This window comes from Lissotriton helveticus, chromosome 9 (genome assembly GCF_964261635.1).
Source record: "Lissotriton helveticus chromosome 9, aLisHel1.1, whole genome shotgun sequence".
In the NCBI taxonomy this organism is placed as follows: Eukaryota; Metazoa; Chordata; class Amphibia; order Caudata; family Salamandridae; genus Lissotriton; species Lissotriton helveticus.
Window position 1 is genome coordinate 959,595,283 of NC_136070.1, and position 26,718 is coordinate 959,622,000.

The 26,718-nt window shown below is 47.1% G+C and overlaps 1 protein-coding gene across 4 annotated transcripts in view; it reads right to left on the minus strand.

The window, feature by feature from the left end:
* Positions 1-26,718, minus strand: part of LOC144782087 (RNA-binding protein 6-like) — a 1,028,143-nt gene that overhangs the window by 366,592 nt on the left and 634,833 nt on the right. For all 4 annotated transcript variants that reach the window (XM_078661245.1, XM_078661243.1, XM_078661244.1 and 1 more), the window contains one exon: positions 22,142-22,411. In XM_078661245.1, the coding sequence (XP_078517371.1) occupies positions 22,142-22,411 (270 nt within the window). The remainder of the gene's footprint in view (positions 1-22,141; positions 22,412-26,718) is intronic.

Below are 26,718 nucleotides of genomic sequence, written 5' to 3' on the forward strand. Positions count from 1 at the left end.
CGACAGACATGCTGAGTAGCTCTGGATACCAATATCTTTGTGCCCAGTCCGGAGCCACAAGGATAACCTAGGCCCGGTCGCACCTGATCTTCAGCACTCTGGGCAGAAAAGGTATAGGCGGAAAGGCATACAATAGACCGCAACTCCACTCGCGACGAAAAGCGTCTCCGAGCGAGTGCCGCCTTGGAAATTCCAACGCGCAGAAATGATGACATTGTGCGTTCTCTTCTGTGGCGAATAGATCTAACCAAGGCTCTCCCCACTGCTGAAGGAGGCCTTGCGCCACGTTCGAGTTCAGACGCCATTCGTGATCCATCATGCACCGATGGCTGAGTTCGTCCGCCCTGGCGTTCAGAGAACCTGCCAGGTGTTGAACCACCAGGGTCACACCCTGATGTTCCAGCCACTGCCAGAGGCGCAGAGCCTCCTGGCATAGGGTTCACGACCCCACCCCGCCCTGTTTGTTGCAGTATCACATGGCGGTGTTGTTGTCCGTCAACACCTGCACTACACTCCCCCGGACAGAGGGGAGGAATGCCTACAGTGCAAGCCGGATCGCCCGCAGCTCCAGAAGGTTGATGTGGAGCTGGGACTCCGCCGGGGACCAGAGGCCTCTGATCTCCGCCTCTCCCATGTGGCCCCCCAGCCCTGGAGGGACGCGTCCGTCACAACTACGTGCTCCGGTTGGGGTAGGGAGAGGGATCTACCGCTGACCCAATCGCGGTCCGTGAGCCACCACTGCAACTGTCTTGCAGTGCCCTCCGAGATCAAGACATGGTCGGACAAGTTGCCCTGACGCTGGGCCCACTGAAACTTCAGGTCTCACTGCAGAGCCCGCATCTGCCACCGGGCGTGATGCACCAGAAAAATGCAGGAGGCCATCAGCCCCAGAAGCCACAGCGTCAACCTGACCGAGACTCTGGATAAAGGCTGAAAGATCGGAATCAGAGCCTGAATATCCCGAACCCGCTGTTCGGGAGGATAAACCCGAAACTGCGCCGAGTCTAGAACCGCTTCTGAGAGGGACACAGGTATGACTTCGGCACATTGATGGAGAACCCCAGCAGGTGCAGGAGGTCGGCCGTAGTCTGGAGGTGGCTGACGACTGTTTGGGGCGAGCCCGCCTTCAACAACCAGTCATCGAGGTAGGGGAAGACTGAAACCCCTAACCTGCGCAGATGAGCTGCGACCACCGCCATCACTTTCGTGAACGCCCGTGGGGCGCTGCTAAGGCTGAATGGGATCACGGTAAACTGAAAGTGCTCGTGGCCTACCGTGAACCGCAGGTAACGCCGGTGGGCCGGCAGGACGGGGATGTGAAAATAAGCATCCTGCAAGTCAAATGATACCATCCAGTCTCCTGGGTCCAAGGCAGCTAAGACCTGAGCCAGTGTCAGCATTTTGAACTTCTCCTTCCGGAGGAAGCCGTTGACGTTCCGCAGATCCAAGATAGGGCGTAGGCCCCCTTTGCCCTTCTTGGGTACCAGGAAGTAGTGGGAGTAACAACCACACCCTACTTCTGGCCCAGGAACGTGCTCGATGGCCCCCTTGGCCAAGAGGGCCGTAACTTCCTCTTGCAGAAGTTGCAAATGATCCCCCGACACGCGGTGGTACTGCGGTGGCATGGCTGGAGGGGTCGCCTCGAAAGGGAGGGAGTAGCCCCTTCGGACGATTTGCAGCACCCACCTGTCCGATGTGACACTGCCAGTGGTGGTGGTGATGGCGAACCCTGCCCCCCACTGGCGTCACATGGGCCTGAAAGCTCGGACTAGGAGGGTTTTGAGGCGGATGCTGCAGGGGCAGGTGTGGACTGGCCTCGCCGTTGTCCCCGGCCGCCACCACGGCGGTTTCCACGTCCGCCACAGCGCTGAACGTTAGTTTGCGGCCCGTGGCTGGCGGCAGGTGTGGGGGCGCCCCTTCCTTGGCCACAAAAGGGGCGAAAAGCAGTCGTTTGCTGGCGCGGGGCCGAGAGGCCCAAGGACTTGGCCGTAGCCCTGGAGTCCTTAAAGCGCTCAAACGCATGGTCTGCCTTGTCGCCAAAGAAGCGACGGCCATTGAACAGCATGTCCATAAGTGTGTTTTGGACATCGGCAGAGAAATTGGCGGACCTCAACCAGGCGTGACGACGATTCGCCACCGTCGTTGCCATCGCTCTGCCTAGAGAGTCGGTAGTGTCCAGCCCACACCGGATGGAATAACGTGCTGCATCTCGGCCCTCCTCCTCATTCTGGCAGCACGGCCGCGACCGTGTCCCACAGAGAGTGGGTGTAGCGGCCCAAGAGGCACGCGGTATTGACTGAAAGCAATCCCTAAATCAGGGAGGAGAATACCTTCTTTCCGTAATTCTCGTACCTCTTGGATTCCTGGTCGGGGGGAGCCGACGGGAATGCGGTCTGGGAATTGGAGGCCTGGATAACCAGGCTCTCAGGGGTGGGGTGGGTAGACAGAAAGCAAGGGTCACCCGGAGCCGGGCGGTGGCGCCTGGCCACGTTCCTATCCACAGGCTGCCCTGTGGCGGGCCTGGACCAAGTGCCCAAAAGAACGTCTGACAAGGCCTCATCAAACGGCAGCAGAGGCTCGGCCGAGCTTGACTGCGGTTTAAGGACCTCAGTGAGGAGGTTAGTCCTCACGGCCGCGACGGGGAACTCCAAAACCAGTGTCGGGCGAAGTGTCCAGACCACTGGCATTCCCAAGCTCTCCTGTCCAGTCCTCAGAAGACTGACACTCACGTGCCAGAGGGTCCTCAGACCCCTCCCAATCCTCCTCTTGACCCACCGCCTGGTACTCAGGCTCAAAAGATGGGGTCGGGTCATAGAAATAAAAATCTCCCATCGGCGCCGGACCCCAATCGAGGGCGACACCCGTGGGGCCGACGCCGGCGAGGTCATGAGGTCGACCAGCGGCGACCCGGATCCGGACCCAGTGGGGCCCTGCGGCGTCGGGACCGAAGTCGCCGACGGTGCCGGGACCGAAGTCGCCGACGGTGCCGGGGCCGAAGCACCCGGCCCGCGTGGGGATCCAGTCGGAGCCGCTTGGCCCAAAGGCGCCGCGGAACCAGACGGAGGAGCGAGCGACCTCATGGCCATGAGGAAGTCTGCAATCTCCCCCTGCGTCGCGTCCTGCCCAGGGACCGGCGGGTGTGGAGCAGGCCGATACACCTGCGGCTCCAGCGGAGCCGCGTGGGCGGTGTCGTCTGAACCTCTGGCCGCGTTGCGCGAGCGTCGGGGGGAGTCAGAAGAGCGATGGTGCCTCTTCGTCTTCTTGTGCCTCTTACCTGAGGACTTCGAGCCCGAAGACCGATGACGGCTCCCGAAACTGTGGTGGCTCCGGCCCCACGACCGGTCCCTCGACCTCCTCTCGGACCGGGACCTCGAGCGACGCGGACTGCCGAAGCTCGAGTTGCTTACAGGACCGCTCCCGTCTAGCTTTAGACCTCAGGGCCCGGCAGTCGGAGCAGGACTTGTCGTCGTGGTCCAGGCCTAAACAGTGCAGGCACCGGCGATGGGGGTCGGTAACCGACATCAGTCGGTTGCAGTCAGCGCAGGGCTTGAACCCGGCATCCCACCGTCGGAGTCGAGTAGACTTCGAAAGTAGATCAAAAAGGATCTTAAAAGGTTAGTCAAAAAGTGACTAGGGTACAACTTTTTCCAGATCTGCGCTAGCTGGCGCGGAAAAAAGAAGAACTGACATCAGCACGCGGAGGCGGCGTCTAGGTACTCCGACGACGTCATCACGGCGCCGACGACGGACGCGTAGCCGCGGACGACGCCTACCGATGCGCATGATTACTGCTACGCCAAAATTTTCCTGATCCAGTCCGACGCCTGGGGATATTCTAAGGTAATCTATCACGAACGTGTCTCTTTCAGATATGCAATTATAGATAAAATTGGTATTGTTACAGGTTTGTAATAGCTTTAAAAACAGTTCAGAATACTTTAAATTACTTTGTATTACTTTTGTGCTCATTTAAAGTAAATTGATTACTCGGGGTGATATGCTTAGATATCACACTGTGGGTCCTACAAAGGTAAGTGAGACAATTTACTTTTCAAAGCACAGATACTTTTGTTCCATACAAAGAGCAGGTCAACAGAGAACATTTTCAGAGGAAAAAACACAACATGGGTTCCCACGGAGAAAAGAATGTTATTGGTTTCCAGGTAAGTAAGTGACTTACAAGGCTGAGTGTTTGAGGTCAGAACCAAGTTTCCCCAAGGTTTAAGGAGGCATTTGAGTTACACCACCAGCGGCACTAGGGAAACCGCGTGCAGAGGCCCACTGTTAGCCGATGGAGCTAGAGGACCTTTGGTCAGGGGCTGCTCACGAGTAGGCCACTTCAATCAATCAATCAAGGCATTTATAGAGCGCACTACTCACCCTGAGGGTCTCAAGGCGCTGGGGGGGGGGGGTGCCGCTACTGCTCGAACAGCCAGGTCTTGAGCTTCTTCCTGAAGGAGAGGTGGTCTTGGGTCAGGCGGAGGTCGGTAGGGAGGGTGTTCCAGGTCTTGGCGGCCAGGTAGGAGAAGGACCTTCCTCCTGTAGTCGCTCTTCGGATGCGGGGGACGGCGGCGAGGGCGTGGTTGGTCGATCGGAGGTGGCGCAACCACTTGGTTGTGGGGGCAAAGCTCCTATGGTTAAGATCAGAATTGCAGGGTCCAACAATTAGCACAGGAGCTGCACCACGAGCGGCATGGGGCGGCAGGGTGTCAAGGAGATGCCGGCTGTTTCCAATGGGGATCTCCTGTTCATAAGAAATGCGGCAGGCTCGGACAAGGAGGTTTCTTGAGGACGACAACCGGCAAGAGAGGTAAGTTGGATTGTTGGAGGATGCCTAGACACCATTGGTTGGGCCACCCAATGCTCTGGGGCGTCAGGTACAGGGGTGTCTTTAGGCGATGGGTTTTCTTACCAGCTCTGGTCGTGGTAGGTGGGACCCCTGAGGTTAAGGCTGCAGGAGTCAGGTAGAAGATCAAGGCAGGTCGGGGGTCATCGGATCCCAGGTCAGGATCGCTGGGGAGACCTCCTTGTGGTGTTGGGCCACTCAAGCTCCGGTCAGGGTCATCGGGTCCAGAACCGCAGAGCCAGCTGGATCTGGGGTCTGTGCTGGAGTCTTCGGGTGAGCAAATCCAGTGCTCACGGGAGACAAAGTCTTTTTGGTGAAGGCATGTCTGGTCCTTCGGGCTCTGGATGGCTGCTGGACACACTGGGGTTTTGCCGGTTGCAGGTTTAAGTCGGGACAGGCCGGTGGGCTGTTGCCAAAGCAGTTGGTGCCCTCTTCTTCCTCGTTCAGGATGGCTCTTCTGTCCTTCTTCGTCTTACTGCTCGAATCTGAGGAGGCAAGGTTTAGGGTCATCCCTAAATACTAAATTTAGGGGTGTTACAGGGGTGTGCAGGTTGGGACCAATGGTTACCTTCCTTGGGGTGAATACACTCCGATTATGCCACCCTCCAGAGGGAGAGGGGCATGAGCTTCTCTCTAACTGTGTTCCCTCTTCTTCAAGATGGAGGGAACTGAGATGTGTGCTTCACCTCACCTTCCCCACATGAGGGGGAGTGTTGGCAAAGGTGGGCACACCACTCTTCCAGACTTGCTTTTCCAGCCGATTCTCCTAACCAAAGTGGGTGTCAGAACCGGTGGGAGCCAGTTGCTGGGGGCAGCAAAAGGCAAGGTCTGCTAATAAAGGGTGCAGACCTTTGAAGCGTAGCCTTCGTGGGCCCAGCCCATCCTGGGGGAGGAGGCATGACACCTCTGCTCAGGATGGGCTTTGTTTCAGGACCCAGAGAGCGCAGCCCTTTACCAATGGGTCAAGAAGCTGGTCTGGGCGTGGCAAATGGTGGGTAGCCATTCAGGAACCACACCAGGCTGGTCGTTTTTCATGGGGCATTTCTAAGGTGCCCTCTGAGTGCATTTTACATTAAATATCACACTGCAATCAGTGTGGGTTTAATGTGCTGAGAAGTTCCCAGGTTTTAGTAAAGCCATATTGGGACTGTGGAGTTCGCAATAACCAACTCCCAGACTCTTTATGGCTTTATTACACTTACAATGTCTAAAAATGGACTTAGACACTGTAGGGGTACAGTGCTCATGCGACTGTACCCTCACCTGTGGTCCAGTGCGCCCTGCTAGTGGGGTGAGTTACCTAGGCCACTAGGCAGTGGGTAGCAGGCATGGCACACAGGGATGCGCACCATGTTGACTCTTTACTTTTCTCTGCACCAAAACACGAAGCCTGGAATGGCAGGGTGTGGGTGTTAAGGGGCAGGTTCTCTAAGGATGGCACAATAGGTGCTGCAGCCCTTAGAGGCCTTCCCTAGTCACAATGCTCTTGGTACCCATGGTACCTTTTCCAAGGGGCTTACCTGTGGCCAGGGATGTGCCAATTGTGGGTACAAAGGTACTGTTTTGGAAAGGAACACAAGTGCTGGGGCCTAGTTAGCAGGGTCCCAGCACACACTCAATCAAGTTGGCATCAGGCAAAATGTTAGCGGGTAACTATGCAAAAAGGGACTTTCCTACACTTGTTATGATTTAAATAAAGACTGTGTTTACACTTTATGCTCTCTTTTTCTGATTAACAGAAATGTTTGGGACTGGAAAGAGGTTTATTAAATGAAAACTCAATGTATATTGTGCATTTTTAGCCCTTCCTATAGGATATATATATATATATATAATAATAATCCACATTTGTAAAGTGCACAATCACCCGTAAGGGACTCTAGGCGCCGTCGGGAAGATTAAGCGAGCTATTGCCCAGAGTCACATGGTGCTGGGCTAACATATATATATTGATGTGATCAAGTCCGGGTTTCCCGGACGAAACGCGTCATGCCGCCATCCCCATTGATGGAATAAAGCACAACATTTCTTTGTAAAACCTTGGTTTGTGGTCTGTACCTGGCTGTGTCCGTTGCTGTTCGGCGCTTCAGGATTGTGGATATATATATATATATATATATATATATATATATATATATATATATATATTCCAGGAATAATCCGGTGTAGCGCAGAGCTCTCAGTCAGCTGGCAAAAACGGACTCGAACCCAAAATTCAGTGCAAAGATGATTTATTCAGCAAGAAACAAGTTACTTACCTGTAACTTTAGTTCTCCAGTATTGGTAACTTTCATAGATTCCCATTGCTTGTATCATTCCCCGTCGTCGGACTGGGAGCCTCGGTAATAATAAATATATATATATATAAATATATACTTAGGTAAATACACCCTAATAGGTGTAAAAAGTAAAAAATTAGGCCTAGGCCTCATTATATTTTGTAGCCTATAGGTGTCCTTATGTAAAAGGACCCAAACTCACATTAGCAACCAATCAGATTAGCCTCACCCTGTGGAACCTTCCTGAGAAAGCTCAGAGCCTCAGATTTTCGTAGCCGTTGCTTTGCCACAATCACCTAGCCCAGAAGTGAGCTTTCCCAGGGGAGGCGGGTGGGCGCATGGGAATCTATGAAAGTTACCAATACTGGAGAACTAAAGTTACAGGTAAGTAACTTGTTTCTTACTCCAGTATTGGAACTTTCATAGATTCCCATTGCTTGTATCAGAGTAGATAGCAGTTAGCATACCTCAAACATTTCGTGCATAGTTATAGAACCATTATAAACCAATGATATTATACATCATAACAACAATAAATCAGTAACCATATCATAATAAACGAAATGTTTGAAAAAACAGGAGGAGGGAAGAGAGGAAAGCTCACCTCTTACTGGAAGAGATTTCTCAGGACTGCTTGTCCAACAGCCGAATCCCCCTTTGCAGCCGCCTCCAGGCAGTAGTGCCTCGTGAATGAGTGAGTACTGCTCCAGGTGGCCGCTCTGCAAATATCCTTTATCGATACTCCAGCAAACATCGCTGTTGACGATGAGATCGATCTTGTGGAGTGCGCCTTCACCTGTCCTTCCAACGGTTTGCCTGCCGCCTGGTGGCAGAAACGGATCGCACTTGATATCCATCTGGAAATTCCCTGCTTTGACAAAGGAAATCCTTTTCTTGGGGCCCCGAAGGCCACAAACAGCTGGGGCGTCTTCCGAAATCCAGCTGTGCGTTGCAGATAAAATTTCAGACATCTCTGAACGTCCAGAGAATGAAGTGTCCTCTCAGCCTGAGTGGAAGGCCGAGGAAAAAAAGAATTCAGAACCACCGGTTCATTCAGATGAAAGTCTGTCGGTACCTTCGGAATGAATTTGGGGTTCATTCGTAGGATCAATGTATCATTCTTGAACTGCAAGAAAGGTTCTTTGATAGTTAAAGCCTGAAGTTCCCCTACTCTCCTTGCAGATGTGAGTGCCAGAAGAAGCGCCACTTTCCATGATAGGAACTTCAGTTCAGCCCTATGTATTGGCTCAAATGGCGATCTCATCAGTTGAGCCAGGACCACATTCAAGTGCCAAACCGGAGGTGGGGGCCTGACTGGCGGAAAAACTCTAAACAGCCCTTTCAGGAATTGTTTTATTATCCTTGTTGATAGTAGAGAAGGGCCCGATCTTGTCCTTCTGTACCTGGAAATAGCTGCCAAGTGGACCTTGATGGAAGCATGAGCCTGACCTGCCCGTGCCAAAGATAGAATGTATGGCAAGAGCTGATGCGGAGCTGATGAGAATGGATGCACTCCATCTCTCTGGCACCATAAATAGAACCTTTTCCATTTCGCTCTATATGTCTTATTAGTACTAGGAGCTCGTGCCTGTGACAAAATGTTCCTGCATTCTTCTGAAATGTCTAAATCCTTAAACTCTCTGTGTTCAGGAGCCAAGCTGTCAACTGAAGCGAGCTCGGGTTCGGGTGGAGAACCTGGCCGTTGTACATTGATAGAAGGGTCTGGTTGGGGTGCAGATGAATGGGCCGCTTTTCCGATAGAAGAAGCAACTCCGTGAACCAGAACTGGCGAGCCCAGGCAGGCGCTATTAGTATCATCCTGCACTTGTCCAGCTTGAGCTTCTTGAGGACACGAGGAATCAGGGGAAATGGCGGAAAGGCGTAAACAAATGCGCCGGGCCAAGACATCAAAAGGGCATTCCCCAGTGACCCTCGATGGTGTTCCCTGCTCGCATAACACCGGCATTTCTTGTTCCTCGGTGTTGCAAACAGGTCGATCGCTGGGGTTCCCCAACGGGAGAAGATGTCCTTGACCACTGTGTTGTCCAGTTCCCACTCGTGTGAGACTGCCCTCAAGCGGCTTAGCGTATCTGCCTTCGTGTTGCATACTCCTGGAAGGTGTTCCACCACGAGCGTGATGTTCTGTGAGATCACCTACTCCCACAGCAACTGGGCTTCCTGAGAAAGCAGTTGTGATCTTGTGCCGCCCTGCTTGTTGACGTAATGCATTGCGGTGGTGTTGTCCGTACGCACCAGGATGGCCGAATTTGAAATCCTTGGAAGGAACGCCAACATTGCCAACCGAATAGCCCTTAGCTCCAGAACGTTGATATGCAAGCGACGTTCTACTGGTGTCCAGTGGCCACTGACCTGGAGATCTTGCATGACCGCTCCCCAACCCTGAAGGGAGGCGTCTGTGGTAATGACGCGAGGAGCCGGTGCCGCTCTGAAACTGAGACCCACTGCGAGGTGAGATTTCTTCATCCACCATGAAACCGTCCGTTTCATCTGCTGGGTGACCGTTACTTTGTCGTCGAACGACCCTTCCACTTGTCTCCACTGAAGGTCCAGTTCCTCCTGCAAGGGGCGCATTCGCAGCCTGCAGTGCGGAATCAATTGAATACAGGATGAAATCGACCCTAGAAGAGATTTGTACATCCTGACTGTCATCCAAGTTTTCCTCTGCAGCCGAGCGGCTGAAGACATGAGTTTCATCTGTCTCTCTTCCGATGGGAAGGCTTTGCACAACTGAGTATCGAGGATCGCTCCCAAGAACTTCACCATACCTGACGGTTGAAGAACCGATTTCTCTCTGTTGAGTTGCAAACCCAGATGAATGAAGAGGCTCAAGCATGTGTCCACTGCTTCTGTTGCCTCTTGGAAGCTTGGTGCCTTCAGCAGCCAGTCGTCTAAGTACGGGAATACTTCCAGCGACTGTCTTCTCAGAAAAGCTGCTACCGGGGCCAGCACCTTTGTGAATATCCGAGGAGCGGATTTTAATCCAAATGGGAGCACCATGAACTGGAAGTGACTCTTGCCCACGAAGCGAAGATAACGTCTGTGAGCCGGATGGATCGGGATATGAAAATAGGCATCTTCCAGGTCTAGTGTAGCCATGAAATCGCCTGGATTCAAGAGGCGCAATATGTCCTGGAGTGAAATCATCCGAAACGACAGCTTTACGAGATAGGTATTGAGCTCCCTTAAGTCCAGGATCGGACGCCACTTTAGTTTCGTTTTTCGGATCAGAAAAAATCTTGAATAGAAACCTTCTCCTCTTTGTGATAGGGGAACACGTTGGATCGCCCCCTTCCGAAGCATTTGTTGAACTTCCAATTGCAGAAGGTTTAGATGTTTTGAAGTAGTGGCGTGGGGAGCTCTTGTAGGTGGAAACTCCTGGAATTCTAGTGTATGCCCATGTCGGATGATGTTCAATACCCACTGATCCGATGTTATTTCTTCCCAGCTGCTCAGATGTTGAGATATCCTGCCGCCCACTGGAGATACCAGAGGCGGAGGAACAGTTGGCAGAGTCAGGAGGCCGCTATTGACGCTTGCCAGCGTCTTTGCCCTGACGCCCCTGACGTCCACGAGCGTTCTGACGAGAGAACGATTGAGACTGTGACTGTCTCTGATAATATTGATTGCCGTACTGTGGTCTGTACGACTGCGACTGCTGCGAGTATCGCTGTTGCTGATAACCACCTCTTGGAGAAGTGAAGCCTCTTCCTCTCGCTCCACGGAATGGTGTCTTTCTATATTGTAGGTTCCCCAGAGCCCTTGCTGTCTCTGTGTCCTTCTTTATTCCCTGTAGGGTGTCATCGACATGTTTCCCAAATAACATGTCCCCATCAAAGGGCAAGTCCAGAATCTTATTTTGGACCTCTGGTCGAAAATAAGTCGCTCGTAGCCACCCCTGCCGTCGAAGAACAGCCGCGCTGCCCAGAGCACGGAAAGAAATGGTGGCGATGTCCATCGCACAATCAATCATTTCAGAAGAAGACCGTTGTCCTTCTTCCAGAAGTTTCCGAGCTTCAGCTCTAGGGTCATCCGCCAGCAATTCCACATAGTGTGCCACATCACTCCACATCTGGCGGTCATATCTTGCTAGAATCGCCAAGGCATTGGCCGCCCTGACCAACAAACTAGCCATAGAAGAAAATCGCTTTCCAGCGTTGTCTAACCTTCTACCCTCCTTGTCCGGTGGAGTTGTGAGGGTGGCCGAAGGATTCCGTGATTTCTTCTGCGCCGCCTGCGATATGACTGAGTCTGGTCTAGGTTGTCCAATCAAGCAGGCGGGACTGTCATCCGGAGCTTTATACTTTTTCTCCAAGCGTGGAAGTGTTGGAATGACTGTCGCTGGAGACTGCATCACCTTCTTTCCTTCATCCCAAATGTGCTCTACAATGGGAATCGAACGCACTGTCTTACGGTATGCCTCTTTAAAATCATACAAAAAACAATCCGTAGATGTTGCCGGCATGGCTAGCTTAAAGCGTGCCGTGGCTCTTTCCATCAAGCTGAAGAAACCTCCCACATCCGCCGGAGGTGAATCTACCGGGTCCGGCACCGGAGAAGCCGGATCCTGTGCTATATACTGGTTCCATTCGTTATCAGGATTCTGATCCTGGTTCTGTTCATCCTCATCCGAGGTATCATCCTGGACCTGTGTCTGCCGAGGATATTCCCTCTCCTCTTCCCCCTGTGAAGGGGCCACAGACTGAACTGCCATCACCTGTGGCTGAACATGCGCCTGACCTTCCACTGGTCGCGACCCTTGCCTGCTTCTATACTCCTCCAGCATTGCTCTCAAGTCCGTCAAAAGACTCATAGGCATTGTAACCGTGCCCTGTTGTGCCTGAGTTTCCTGGTATGCGACCTGTTGTTGTTGTCGCTGCTCCTGCCCATAATAGTACTCATCATCCTGGTCAGAATCGTGGTATTTCAGATGCAACTGAGATGGGCTATATGCATCCCCATACATCTCATTCTCCGAGTACTCATCCTCATCCAACAACAGGGCTGGGGGTAATGATGACACCTTCCTAGGTGAAGTCATATCCGGAGTTATCCTCCTCTTCCTGGTGCCTCTATCACCTGCCGTCGACGGCATCTCCATAGTCTGAACCGTCGTCGACGGGACTGTCGACGAGATAAACTTCACCGTCGACGGGATCGCCATCGTCGACGGGCTCGTCATCGTCGACGGGTTCGTCATCGTCGACGGAACTGCCATCGTCGACGGGCTCACCCTCGTCGACGAGATCGTCGTCGTCGACGAGATTGCCACCGTCGACGGGATAGTCATCGTCGACGGAATTGTCTTCGTCGACGAGGTGGTAACCGTCGACGTAGTCATCGTCGTCGACGCTGTAGTCGACCCAGTCTTCGTCGACGGCATCGTCGTCGAAGTCCTCGTCGACGCCGTCGTCGTCGTCATCCTCGTCGTCGATGGATGGCTCGTCGATGTATGAGGAGACAAAGTCACCACAGAGGCTTTAGCGCCTTTTTTGACCACTGTTGAAGCCTCTACAGTTGGTTTCTTGAAGGACTTAGAAACTTTCTCCTGATGTGAAGGCCCAGCCGAGCCCTCATCCAGTTTTGCCTTCAGCACCTGAGGTGCTAGCCTTTCCCTCTCCTTTACACACTCGTGAGGAGATTCGCTAGGCCCGGGCTTGCCAGACCTATCAGAGGTCCCACGCATAGCCTTTGAGGGGGGTTCAGATGAAACTTCCTCAGATGGTACACCCCTCTTCAAAGATGTCTTGGAAGATGATGATCTGGCATCTTCATCATCACTAGAAACCACTTCTTCCTTCTTTTCCAACTTTCTAAGCCAAAGAAGTAACCTTCCTTCACGATCTCGAAGAGTCTTAACAGACATCATCCTGCATATCTTACAACCCTCTGGCTTGTGGTCAGGGTATAAACAGTATATACAATCCTTGTGTTTATCCTCAGTATAAAGTTGTTTTTTGCCACAAGTGGCACAAGGCCTGAAAAGGCTCTTCTTTTCCTTATCAGCCATAGTAAGAATTTAAAGGAATCCTGTCAAAAAACAGCTTAAATAGTACCTCAAAGTAGAAGTTAGAGCAGAGCTCTAAAGAGACTCCCTGTCATCAACGATGCGGTAGAAAATCTAAGGCTCTGAGCTTTCTCAGGAAGGTTCCACAGGGTGAGGCTAATCTGATTGGTTGCTAATGTGATTTTGGGTCCTTTTACATAAGGACACCTATAGGCTACAAAATATAATGAGGCCTAGGCCTAATTTTTTACTTTTTACACCTATTAGGGTGTATTTACCTAAGTATATATTTATATATATATATTTATTATTACCGAGGCTCCCAGTCAGACGACGGGGAATGATACAAGCAATGGGAATCTATGAAAGTTCCAATACTGGAGTAAGTAATGTTCCCATAGTCATCACGACGCGTTTCGTGCTTCACAGAGCGCTTCATCACATGACACAGGTAATCACCTGACACACGTTTAAATACAATCTACCAATACAGGCCAAACTACAAATAAGATGGAAATAGAAGAGTTATCTCCCTAAGAACTACTCAAGTTTTACTTTAATATCTGCGAATGCATTTATAAATTGTAGTAACACATGGCCCTTTATAATCTAGGACCAGAATGCCTCAACTCCCGACTGTCCTTCTACTATCCCACCCGCCAACTAAGATCATCCATTCAAGCCCTCGCCGCAGTCCCGCGCATCCGAAAAACCACCATGGGTGGCAGATCCTTCTCCTTCCTGGCTGCCAAGACCTGGAACTCACTCCCCACCCACCTCCGCCTTACTCAAAATCACATCTCCTTCAGAAAAGAACTGAAAACTTGGCTATTCGATAAACAATGAACCCCTCCCTCTAGCGCCTTGAGACCCTCTGGGTGAGTAGTGCGCTTTACAAATGCCTGAACTTGAACTTGAACTTAGTATGCTGGAGTATATTTTCAGCATTAATATTTTAGATGACCAATTATAGACATAAAAAAACGTGCGAAATAAATATTTGGTGATGATAAATTGAAAGTGAGTTAAACCAAAAAAAGTGTTTTCGATTTAAGAGAAAAAAACAATTAAAATTCATTGTCGGTTAAAGTGCGATTTTCTGTGATGTTCGAGTTCTAGTAATCATATCAGTATAGTACTTTTGTCAAAGGAACCCTACTGTTGTGGCAAGTACCCATGTGGAGCCCCACATGTTCATACAATGCCCAGTAATATGTGCAGACTTTAAAGTCATGGAGAGTGCTATAAAGTGCTAATGCAAAATACCTGGACAGCTTCCAAATTTCTGAGGACACATTCTCCACTAGTAGCAACGATAATGCACAATAGGTAAAAAAATAATCTCTGTAAAATACATGATATTGCCCAAGTGCTTGTCGTCCTACCAGTGATAACATGGACAGTATGTACAGTACTAGAGAAAAATATATAACATCATTCATGTAAAATCATTTGTACAATATACCAAAGATGGCCCAGTGATTTAAAAGACGTAAAACCATTCCTAATTCATACGTGAGCCTATAAAAACCTTAAAATGGTTGTTTTTTTATAAAGAGGCTAAAATAAATGAGTATGGATCACATGTCTAAAATATTCAAATAAATAGATTTGTTAAAATAACAATTATTTGATATGTATGGTAAAAAAGTACAAAAGGACATAAATAATCTAAAAAAAAATTCTGGATGTTGAAGAGGCCCATAAGGTACTAGAGTATATTATATGTTAAGGGATATTCATATTATCTGTACATTTTTGTCATAGGCAGGTGTATAAATACTCTGTGATATTTAAACCTGAGGGATGCTTGGTATTAAGCTCAATGATATATTGCGTCTCGAGGCGGCGTAGTTTGTCTTCTCTGTTGCCTCCTCTCCTACTGGCCTGTACACAATCAATCACATAATATCTGAGGTCACTACTTCTGGAGTTGTGTTTTAACTTAAAATGCCTCGCTACAGAATAAGTGTTATCCTGATTCCCAATTGCCCGAAGGTGCTGCAAAATTCTTTTGTGTACTGGGAGCTTGGTGCTCCCAATGTACAGCAGATTACAGGGACATATTAACACGTAGACGGCAAATTCCGTCTTACATGTTAATAATTTGGTGATTTTATGTTCCCTGCTATCAAAGGGGGAATGGTAGCTCTTTTTGTTGATAGCTTGTTGGCATGCTTTGCAGACTTTACAGTTATATATATATATATATATATATATATCTCCTTTCAAAACTTCTCCATTTCTGGACTCGAAATACAGGACTCGAAATACAGGACACAGCGGGGCTTCGTTTTCAAATTTTATTCACTGGCTAGCATGACCGGTTTCGGCGTGTTGCCTTTATCAAATGCTTTTAGTCCCACCATCATGTTTCTCATTACATTTATCGTCGTTGTTGGCTCCTCCTTACCCAGTGGTGGTTGGCTCATCTACACCTCGTGCTTCCACTGCAAATGACAGGGCACTACTAGTCCCATAATGCTGCAGAGTGACGCCTCAGTGTAGTGAAGTACGGAAACATGATGTGAATTATAAATATTAGAAGTCTTCATGCCCCTCTACTTTCCTCCATCAACCTCTGTAATTACAGCAGTTCATAGAGGCGCAATTCAAGTGACAGCGTCTCTGTCCGTTGTTAAGGCTCACCGTTGCAGTCCGTTCAAAGGACTACGTACATTCAGGATGTAATACAAAGATATGGGTAATATATTTAATATGTACTCCGGGGCCCCGGCACGTGGGCGAGAATATTCAGAGCTTATGACTATTGATGAGGATCCCCTGGAAGAGAACTGTATTTCTCTCCTGGAAAGCTCAACCACTGGGGTAGCACTCACAGTTTAGGCCTTGAGGCAGGCATAAATAACCAGAAAAGCCCCTGAACCCAGGCTGGCACACCAACAGCTACAACCTAGTTTCCCCCCTGGGATGTGGGGATATTAGACTACCTTGGAGGTGTTCTGCACTGCCGCTACTCCTCTTCCATGCCCCCTCAACTTAATCCCAGGGCAGGCCAAAGCAATCAGGCGAGCACCATTTTCGACCCCTCCCCTCTCCCATCCGGCACTTTACACTACAGATTGGCGCATCTTGTGGGGCTCCTCTGGAAGACAAGGCCTTCCTCTGACATACTAAGTGTCAAAGCTCTGAGTTCCTCTCGGTCACTAGCAGGATGTGCTCCTCTGCCCACCAGCTCCATAAGATAGGCCATGCGAACCAGGCAGAGCTCCAGATGCAAGTACTGGGCGTAATCAGACACTAGAAAAGATCCCCAGGAGAGCTCTTGCCACCACTTGTGCAGTTATGCTTCTGAGAAGTACAGCTTCCGGGTAGCTGGTGGCAGGATTCACCAAAACTAATATAGACTTGTTGCCCGACTGTGAGGGGTGGTTGAATGGACCAATTATGTCTATTCCAATCATCTCAAAAGGAACACCTACAACTGTTTGAAGAGCTAAAGGCTCCTTAGTTTCCTCTCCTGTCTTACCACTCATCTGGCAAGTGCAATAGGTTCTACACAACCTCTCTATCTGTGCGTTCCTGGCCAGAAGAACAGAGGGTCCAAACCTTGCCCAGGTTTTTCTAATCCATAAGTATTCTGCTAAGGGCTCTTCAACGGCAAGTGACAACAGGACGCTCCTGTGCACTAATGCCTCCTGCTAGACCATGTCTCAGGATTTACCATCTCCCTAAGAATTAGGCCATCCTCCCTGCAAAGATAGTATTTTCTGACCACTCCTTTACTGACCTGTTCCTAGCTTGCTTCTTAAGTCCCATAACCATAGGGCACTCCTCCTGTGCCTTGTAGAAATCTACCCGGGATGGCCCCCCAGCAGCTAGCAAACCGTGCAGCTCTGGAAATGACCCAGCCTCCAGCAACTGGTCGGCTTCAGGACCCTCATCCTTCCCTCCCTTGGGAGTAGAAGAAATGACCACCATGGCCACTGCCCTTTCCTGCAAACTACCTAGTCCTGCTCCCTGCAAATCTGTAATGATCCAAGTCCCACTTAGACTGGCTTGCAGCCTGTTCTCTGGTCCACACAGCTGAGGTTGTCCCAGCCATAAAGTCTTCTGGTCCTGGCACCAAGCCAGAGGAAATCAAATCATTGACCAAGAGACATCAAGCACCTTGTTTTTCCCTTACCCCAACATCAATCGTGGTCGCCTTGCCATTGAGCTCAATTTCAACCCTGGCAAGCGGATGCTCCATGCCCTCTTGACTGGCTGCCAAACCTGTATCCCTGGCTCCAGGGAGTATCTCCTCGGGTTTAACTAACTTCATCTCACCCACAGTGCAGAAGGATCTAGTATTCTCAGGTAAGGCACTTTCCTCCCATTGATGCTAACTTCTTGCGCAAATGTCATTGTATTAGGATGAATGTGATTCAGAGCATCTGGGACACTCTTCCAAATGTCCATAGCTACTATACAGAGTGCAACCCAGCCCTCTCAGCTCTCTTCACCAACGTGTAACAGGCTTGATATCACGGGTGCTGCCTAGTCAGAATCTTTCGCCTGCCAATCTCTCTTGAACTGTCCCACCTTGTGGCACTGGAAACATGTCACTACATTGGACTTGAAAGAGCTTCCCTGTCCTCCCTTTTCATCATACTGCTTCCCAGAAACACATCCTCTAACCCATGTTTCCTGGGCCCTATGCGAATCCCATGAGAACTACCATGGTCCTTGCCCTCCGGTTTGTAACTAGCCTGTGGAGAGTTCCTCTCCCCCTCTGGATCAGAACCATGCTGCTCTAGCCCTCTGTAAACCATGTTTACTTCAGTTGGCTCCATATCCTGGGGATCCGCAGGGCAGTTTGGCACTCTTATCGAGTCTGCTTTTCAGGATTGGAGCAAATAAAGTAGAATTCCAGGGTATTGGGTTACAGTCTCACAGAGCTGTAGCCAGCGTGTTTGGCAGACAAGCCAGGCACCCCTTTGCAGATGTTTCACTTGGACCACATACCAGATGAACTTCATAAAATGTTGGGCACACTTTGTAAAAATGCAAAGGGGAACACATAGGAAAATAATCATTGGAACAAGTAATTGGAAAAAAATTGTTCTTCATTTATAGCACAGTTTTGAAACAGTGTCTGAATATAGATATATCCCAAGTATCACTCTAAAGTTAGCACTGCTTCTCTTTCAAACATATAAATGAAGCCATTATAGAACTGACCAAGGACTTGTGAAGTTTAGAGCAAGGTTTGGTGGAGGATGTTACCCTACTGTCATGGTAAATGCAGCAAATATCACCAGTGTGGTTTATGGTTCACAAATCTGGTTCCTTAGCCTTTATTGAATCAATTGATAATGCTGAAGCACTGACCAGGCAAAGACCGTTACAATTAAATTAGTGAACTCCGACAGAGGCACAGCAGCTTGAATTAAAAGTAACATCTATCAAAGCTGATATCATACAGTCAGTCCTAACTAGTTATATTTTGCTTTAGTCCACAGTCAAGACAGAAACCTAGCAAGTTGGATGTTGTATAAACATGTCTATATGAAGTGAGTATCTAGTAATTTGCGAGCAATGGTAGGATATTTTAAGTTTCGCACCAACTTGACCAAGAAACACTCTCTAGGTCACTGTTAAAGTTAAGAGTCAAAATTAAACAAAAATGGTTTACCAAATTGACACAAACTAGATATTAAACAAAACATTGTGCAGGAAGTGTTCTTTTCTTGAATAGAGACACTTGCTCGGAAAGAATGATCAGCTCAAACCTCAGGTATATAGGTGTTGATATTGATAAAGATCGACGCTAATGCTTATGATGGTATACTCGCATATACAAACATAATCGAATCGCTATTGTAAAATTCGGTCATCATGAGCTCTTCATCAACCCCGACTCAAAAATACGTGATGAAGCAGGCTCTTGATTGACAGGCCACAGGTAGGGTGGCACATAGATGGCAGGCAAACGTGCGAATAGGAAACTCAGGTCCATCCCCCAGATAAGTGCAGCAACACCACAATGGTCCAGGGAAATGTACCCCAATATAACACACATGACCAGTGGAGTGTGCGTATTCCTAAACACCATAAAGTTAGATTCTACATGAAGTCAGGAACAAACAGCCAATCAGGACACAGTGCACACAGCAATCACGCGTCCCTCAGGCCGGACATCTGAACCCACTGGCCCACATTATGGTCACGAAAGGTCGAGCGACCTGCATTTGTTATCAAAGACCCTTTATTTATGACTCCACAGACAAGGCCCATAATCTTTCACCAAACAAGGATTGCCGGAACTACTTTTATTGTACCCAAAAACAGTATATAAGCCTGCACTAATTGATTGTACTTTGAGACAGTCCTCAGATCCGTTTCTGTGGTTGTACATCTGGGGCCGATGTGTTTAATTAATCAAATGGTTCCTGTTTTGTCAGCCGCCTATTGTCTTTGTTTTTTCCAAGGTAAATTCAAGCAACATGAGAAGGTCCTGATGCAGATGAGGCTTCATCTTTTCCACCCACATAATAAGTAAAAGGCACAGGGCACCAGATTCCTCTCACTAGAGACAATGTAATTTTTGTGGCTCCAGTATACAAATGATAGCACTGCTGAAGTTCTCCTGTGACAGCAGAGAGGCCCTAACAAAGTAAATACCTGAACCCATGTCTTTCGAATTTGGTATGAGATGAAAAAAGCCTCCAAGCACGTTTATGAATTAAAGAAATTAACATATAGTAGATATGTTCGGACAATTTGAATTTTTTCAAAATGCATTCGTTTCAACGTAGCTTTTATAAACAAAATGTATTCTGGTTCATTTAGACCTGACTGAACAGTATCAAATACACAAATTATTGGTCTCCTAAACTGATTCTAAGAAGTCTCCATGACAGATAATAACGGAAGAAGAGCTGGGCAGCTCACTCTCGGAGAGGGAATGGAGTGAAATATGCACTGGGGCTCAGGTGTCTGCCAAACGTGAGAGGTAGTGCCTGGCAGTGTAGTATGGGGTGGGAGCTATTTAGGGCTGAAAGCAACGCGGTATTGGTATTTTATTCCTATCAAGCTGGCATGAATTGGACAAGAGACACTCAAGGAGTTGTTGAAGGAATGTGGAGGAGATTAAATATTAATCAGCTTGTTGTGGCATTGCAGTAAGCTAATCATCTACTGGACCATAGTCTTGAATATTACTGATATAATAATTCAAGACAACTCTTGGCTAGGTTCAAGTATGAAAGTATTTGATGGGGAATTATAGACACTGCGAGGAATCTTTTGTTTTTGGATCACACAAGGAAATGCTTCTACTTGTTAGTATGCATTTTCACATTTGCTGTAGCCAGTGCCTGCTCCAGGAAGTTCCTGCTTTCTGCCGGTAGATCCAAATGATAGAATTCTAATCTGTCTGGTAGAAAGCTGTCAGGCTCAGAGACTTGAGGTCGTAATGGAGTTGTTTCTCCAGAGGAGCCTGGAGTGCATCTCCAGTATTATTGCCGGAAACACAGCTAGCCTAAGACACTTGCTGTACCAGTACTTGTGTCGCCATGCCAGTTCAATGATATTCAGGATACAGCGATACACCTTCCTCAGTACCCTGAGGATCAAGAAAAACAGGGGTAAGGCGCATGTAAAGTCTTTGGACCACTTGATTGAAAAGGCATTGCCTCTGGTTCACAAAACCTGCTGGCATAGCACTAGCATTTATTTTTCCAAAGGGTGGCAAACAAGTCCAGTGTGAGTAGGCCCCACTTGTGGAAGATGTAGTCCTCTTGATCCTGGTGAAGTTCCCACTTGTGGCAGTACAATAGTGCTTGACTGAATGCATCCACTTGAACGTGTTGGCATCCTGGTAGGTGTTCCAAGGCAATGTCAATCTGGTTGGAGATGACCCAGTCCCATAGCTGCTGTGCCTCTTCAGACAGAGACCAGTATCTTGTTTCTCCCTGCTTGCCAATGTAAAACATACATGTTGTGTTGTCCAACCTGAGAAGGACCGCCGGAATGTCCAGCCTAGGGAACAAAGCTTGTTGGACCAGGCTTGTGGCACATAGCTCGAGATGTGGAGCATCTTTTCAGTGTCTGACAAGAGGCCTCTGCATGTGAGCTCCTCACTCCTCCATGAATGCATTCGCTGTTAACACTACTCTGTTTAACGAAGGATGGATTGGGAGGCCTCCGTTCAGATATATGGGCACCACAGCACCACCTGTCTGAGCTATCACTTGACTTGGACCATGTTGTCCCACGAGCTGTACATTTGCTTTCACTGATTGTCTAGTTTTGTTGGGTGGGTCTAATTAGGAGCCTGCAAAGGCATATGAAAGATGATATCAGGTCCAGCAGCGACTTGTATTGCTTGACCGCTTAACCATGGCTTGGAGCTTCACTACTCTATAAATCAAGGGAAACACTTTCCCAACTGCATGTTCAGCATTGCTCCACAAATTGGCTATTTTATGTTAATTTGAAACTCCATCACAAGATGGCCAAAGTGCATTCATAAGCATGCATGGTAGGTATCATGTAATTGAATTTCTTATCTTTTCTGAAACTCTATTACAAGATAATACCCATGCATGCAGACTTATTGACAAAAAACTGATAACTACAATAGGTCAGCATCCGGTCAGTAAGGCAAGACCAAATTGTTTTGGCAATGCTTTTTGTTTTTGTCCTTTATTTCCACGTCTGTTCATGTGGGGTACTTGAGAGAGGCATGCACTATTGGTTTAACCCTTTTGTATAACCCAGCTTACTAACTGCTTACATAAGGAAGCAAAGCATACACTTCATGGACATAATGAAAAATCAACACTAAACCTTCCAATGTACTATGCACCATTAAACTTTTTTGCTTTTCCTTTTTTCCAGTTGATTACAATTGATAATTTCTGTTGGTCTGTGATTCTTTCCTCATTCATAACACAACATAAAATAAAAAGCAACATGTGAAACTATTACCAGTAACCAGGGCTACATTATTTTCCAGCTTTAATCCCAATAATTTCTACTCACTTTTACTTTGATCATCGTCATCATCATGGTCCTCATCATGCTGCTGGTCCATAGAGGTCTCCTGGGCGTCATCATACTCCTGGTTTCCATGTTCTACCTGATCATCATCATCATCATCATATACCTGGTGCCTTCGCCTGTCTTTTGCTCTTTGTCGTCGATCAAGATTCCTCTCCCTCCGTGGTGGTGACTCAGATCGTAGAGGTGAGGTTGTTGCTATCATTGACTTTTCCCATGCCAAACTCTTTTGCCTAGAAATTGCCTCTGATTCTAAAAGAAAACAATTATAAAATGCAACCAAGTTTAGGAAGGTGTCAACGTATTCATCTTCTATAAGGAACAGAAACTATATGAGATGAGTTAAACTAATTTGAACTGGCAAAAAAAGAGCTAGAACAGTTTCAACAGTCATGCTACCACCGTGGAGGTATGAGCTTGATTGCAGTATGCATGTGTATTACACATAATCCCTTAAATGTTAAAGGTTTTCTTCCTTATTACTAATCAATTTTTCGGACATCTAGGACAATTTTCTCTTAAGCTTTCACAACATTTTTCATTCATATGATATCCAGGTCAAACTTTGGTACTGTTCTTAAAATGTTAACAAATACTATGTAAGAAAGTGTTACTTTTCCTACAAATGGCATCCACAATAAAATGTGTTGTGCTAAATTAGCTCTCTTCTCATCTATCTAAAAAGGGCAGAGCAGAAAAGAAAACAGTATGTCCACTCTTAATAGTGGTCACTTTTTCGTATTTTTAGGGTCTCTACCTGCTTTAAACTTGGGAAATAGGTAGAAAACACCTGAATAAATCTAAAACACTGCACACTTCTAATAACTAGACAAAATGTTTAATTTGTAAAACACGCTAATCATTGAATTCACAAATCAGTGGATACAAATGGTAGAAAAAGGAGACACTTGCAATATAGTGTAGTTCCTATTTTCCCAATAGGCTCTGCCCATTGGAATAATGTATTCTATAGATTTGACATAGGACTGAGGTCAACTAGGTCTCTATAAAATATACTAAATTTAATTGTGTGTGCCAGCTAACTCAGAGGTCACTAGAAACTTTCTCGAATACACAAGAAGGGATTAGTTTCTGACAACCGCATAAACATGACAACTTTGTTTCCCAAGAATCAGAATATATCTCTCAGAGTCGCGGAAACAATAGATAAGTATTTCACTCAGTCAATCGTGCATGCTTCGTTTCTACAGAGTTGCAGAGAAATAGTGAGACAGGCGTTTTCAATAAAAAGAGTTTATTGAACAGTCTTCTTTCTCATGTAAGAGAGGTGAACTGCTACAATCGTTATGCAGACTGCAACGTATAATGTGTACAGCGTAAACCGTCATCTGAAATAATACTGTAAAAGCATTGTATGGTTTCTAAGCCATCTAAAAATACATACATAAATAACATTGATTAAAATACTCAACTGGTGTTTCTAAAATACGCCTACCCCAATGTACCTAACCTAAGTCTAGTACGAGGGAACAAGTAAGTATTGTGTAGCATAGGTTTAGTTTTTGCCAATAATCTAACAAAGGTTTCCCTAGGTTCTAATCAGCTCCATACCTTGTTAGAATGAAGGAGGTGTGGTATCTCTGTCTCGGGACTAGGTTTCCCAACACCCTGCACTGGAGCTGGCAGGAGAAGGGCAGCTTCCTGATCAGTGCGTCAGCTGGAGAGTCGGCTTCCTTCTGCACTTGCTGTAGCGAGCTGCTTCGGGTAAGTAGGTCTTCGAACTGCTCCGAACCACCGTATCTTGCTAGAGCAAGTATAGGTATATTTATACCTTGAAGGTGTTTAGGAATGCCATGGTTTGACGTAAAGTCGGGCATATGAACGCCAGGAAAGAACCCCTAGGGAATAGTTGTTCTTGTACAAATCAATATTCAGGCAAGGGGAAGTCCCTGACTGCAAAAGTTGGTTTTCCAAGAAGTCGTTGTTTCGTTTGGTACGGGTGGTAGTAGCCATGCCTGTATTTGGGTAGCATGCGCTATGCCTAAATAAGGGCTTGATTTCTATGCCTATATAAGGGCAATGTGAATTGTACCTATATAAGGGTATGAATCGGGAACATTCACTCTGAGCTTAAAACGTCACACAACAGCAACAAGGTTTACAACTGTCACTTTTGTACTGAATGCTGGTTTACAAAAGTAATGAACTTAGGTTTCTCAGATACCTCTGATCATGGGGATAACATTTTACGTCCAACATTCTGACATACCATAGCTAGCAAATGCACTGTCATTTGTCATTGTGTACTGACAATGCATCATTTGTAAAGAAAATTAAAATACATGAATTGAAAATTGGTAATAAAGAAAGCTACATATTTTAACTGTACAGAGGAATCTGAGTTTAAGTGGACAAGTGTCATTCATCTTACCCAGAATGAATTCTGAAATATCCATTAACGCCCTTCAATTGCTAGGTAGTGTTTACAAAAATAGTTTTCTTCTGGATGCTCACAAATGGAACCACAGTTTGAGAAAATTCTAATGATATTAGTGAATGTACTAAGATCTGGTACTCATTGTCCCTTGAAATACAACACATTATGTAGTGGTGGCTATATCATATGGAAAAGGGAAAGCAAAAGCAATGGCTCAAACTCAAATATGCTGTTAATTTCCATAAATAGAAAATAAACAGGAATCAAGAGATGTTTCCATATCCCTTTTAAGGTGAGGGCTCAGGAGCACTACAAATGTTTGTTAGCTCCTTTGATGGCTGTTGGGTTCATGATTCAAATTGTGATGGTTGTGGGTTGTCTAATGTTGGGAGAAAGAGGGTGCTGTGCATGAGGTTGAAAAGCAGGAAGAGGTGTTGATCAAGGCAATAAGTGGGGAGTTGTAAAGAGTGCTAGTTAGACACAGCCATCAATGCAGGTACTAACCAAATACATGTTGATATTGCAGTATATGGGTTGTCATTGATGGTGCCCAAATACTGCTTAGTTGGAACACCATATTGGACCACACTCAGCTCTCAGAGTCATGATCCCGCCAAAACATTTTGGGTTGATCCATCAGCATAGTGTTGGTAACCCACTGGGAAATTTGATACCATCAGTGTTTTGGTGCACTCAACATGAAAATAATAGTTTTTTTTCCTGGAGCTTGACTGGCGTTTTGGGTAAAACAACACAATTTTATTATTATGAATTATTGGTGGCTTCTAGTAGTCTTTATCTTCTTGACTAGGGTGTTCCATGCTTTGCAGATTGGTTCAGGGAGCTCTTCCACCTATTCAGTTTGGAGGAATGATATAGGTATGAAAATCTCATTCTCTGGTTCCTCTTCGAGAGTGGTTTGAACTTTAACTGGAGAGAAAAACTGGTCCTGTGTTCTGTAGAGGACATGTAAGGATATTCTTCTTGGAACAGGTAAATAGTGTAGGGCCTTCAGGACAAGGATGATTGACCATGTCTGTTTTAATTAACATCTCTTCTGGAGTTGACATTCTGGATGTATTTATGTTTGTTAATTAGGTGTTTTGTGATCTCAATGTAGAGTCTATTGGCGTAGTCTAACGCGACTGTACTAAGGCAGGTTAGGCTTTGATCAAATGTGGTAGCAAAGGTAGGTGAAAACCAGACACAATATTCTAATGATGCCAAAGTGACTTTTTGTCTAATCTTAACCTGTCTTCTGATTTGAGTCCATGATCAATCCTCAGTTCAGTATTTCTGTGATGTGGTAGGAGGATCTTAATCAATAAACACAGAAGTTTGGTCACAAGTTTTCCATTTTCCAGTTTTACAGATAGTTTCATGTGTGTCATAGCATCCAGCAGATAAATCCCTGTAGGCATTTTTTTAAAGTCCTGATGTCTTGGATCTGTCTGGCTTTTCAGTTATAGAAAATCTGAGTGTAATTGGCGTACGTGAAACAGGTCAGTTTAAAGGAATTTATAATCTCAGAGGGGGCAGGTATATGTTTAATAAGAGAGGGGCACCAATGATATACACGATTTGCCCCACACACTTACGAGTGATACATTCAAAGCAATGCTCAGAGGAAGACTGATGACTAAGGCTGCTTCAGCAAGGAGAGACAGAGGGGCCTACTAGCAAAGAAACTGGAATTCAAGCTAGATAAAGCAGAAGAGAGAGACAAATGCACCAGAGCCCTACGAGTGTTGACCAGGAATGTAAATGGGCTTAGAGTCAAGGGCGCACGGAGGAAGATTTTATAATACTTAAAGTAATCAAATGCACAGATGTTATTACTACAGGAGTAGCATCTCATCAAAGAGAGCTGTGAACTGTTTGGGACACAATGGCGGATTAAAACATTTGTGTGCACGGACCCAACATGTTGCTCAAAGGGGGTGGCTATGTTGATCAAGTCTAATGTCCATTCCGGTTATTGAGACCTTATGAGAGGTAGTGACGGGAGTATTGTCCAGGGTTGAGGCATTGGGGGTCCGATGGATCCCAAGTGGCTTCTAATGAATGTACACAGGAAGTACAGCTGGCCCAAATACTCTAAGTTGTGGGTGGAGGTTTGGCCCCTGGGATTCCTGACTTGGAGAAAGACTTGGATTGGTGT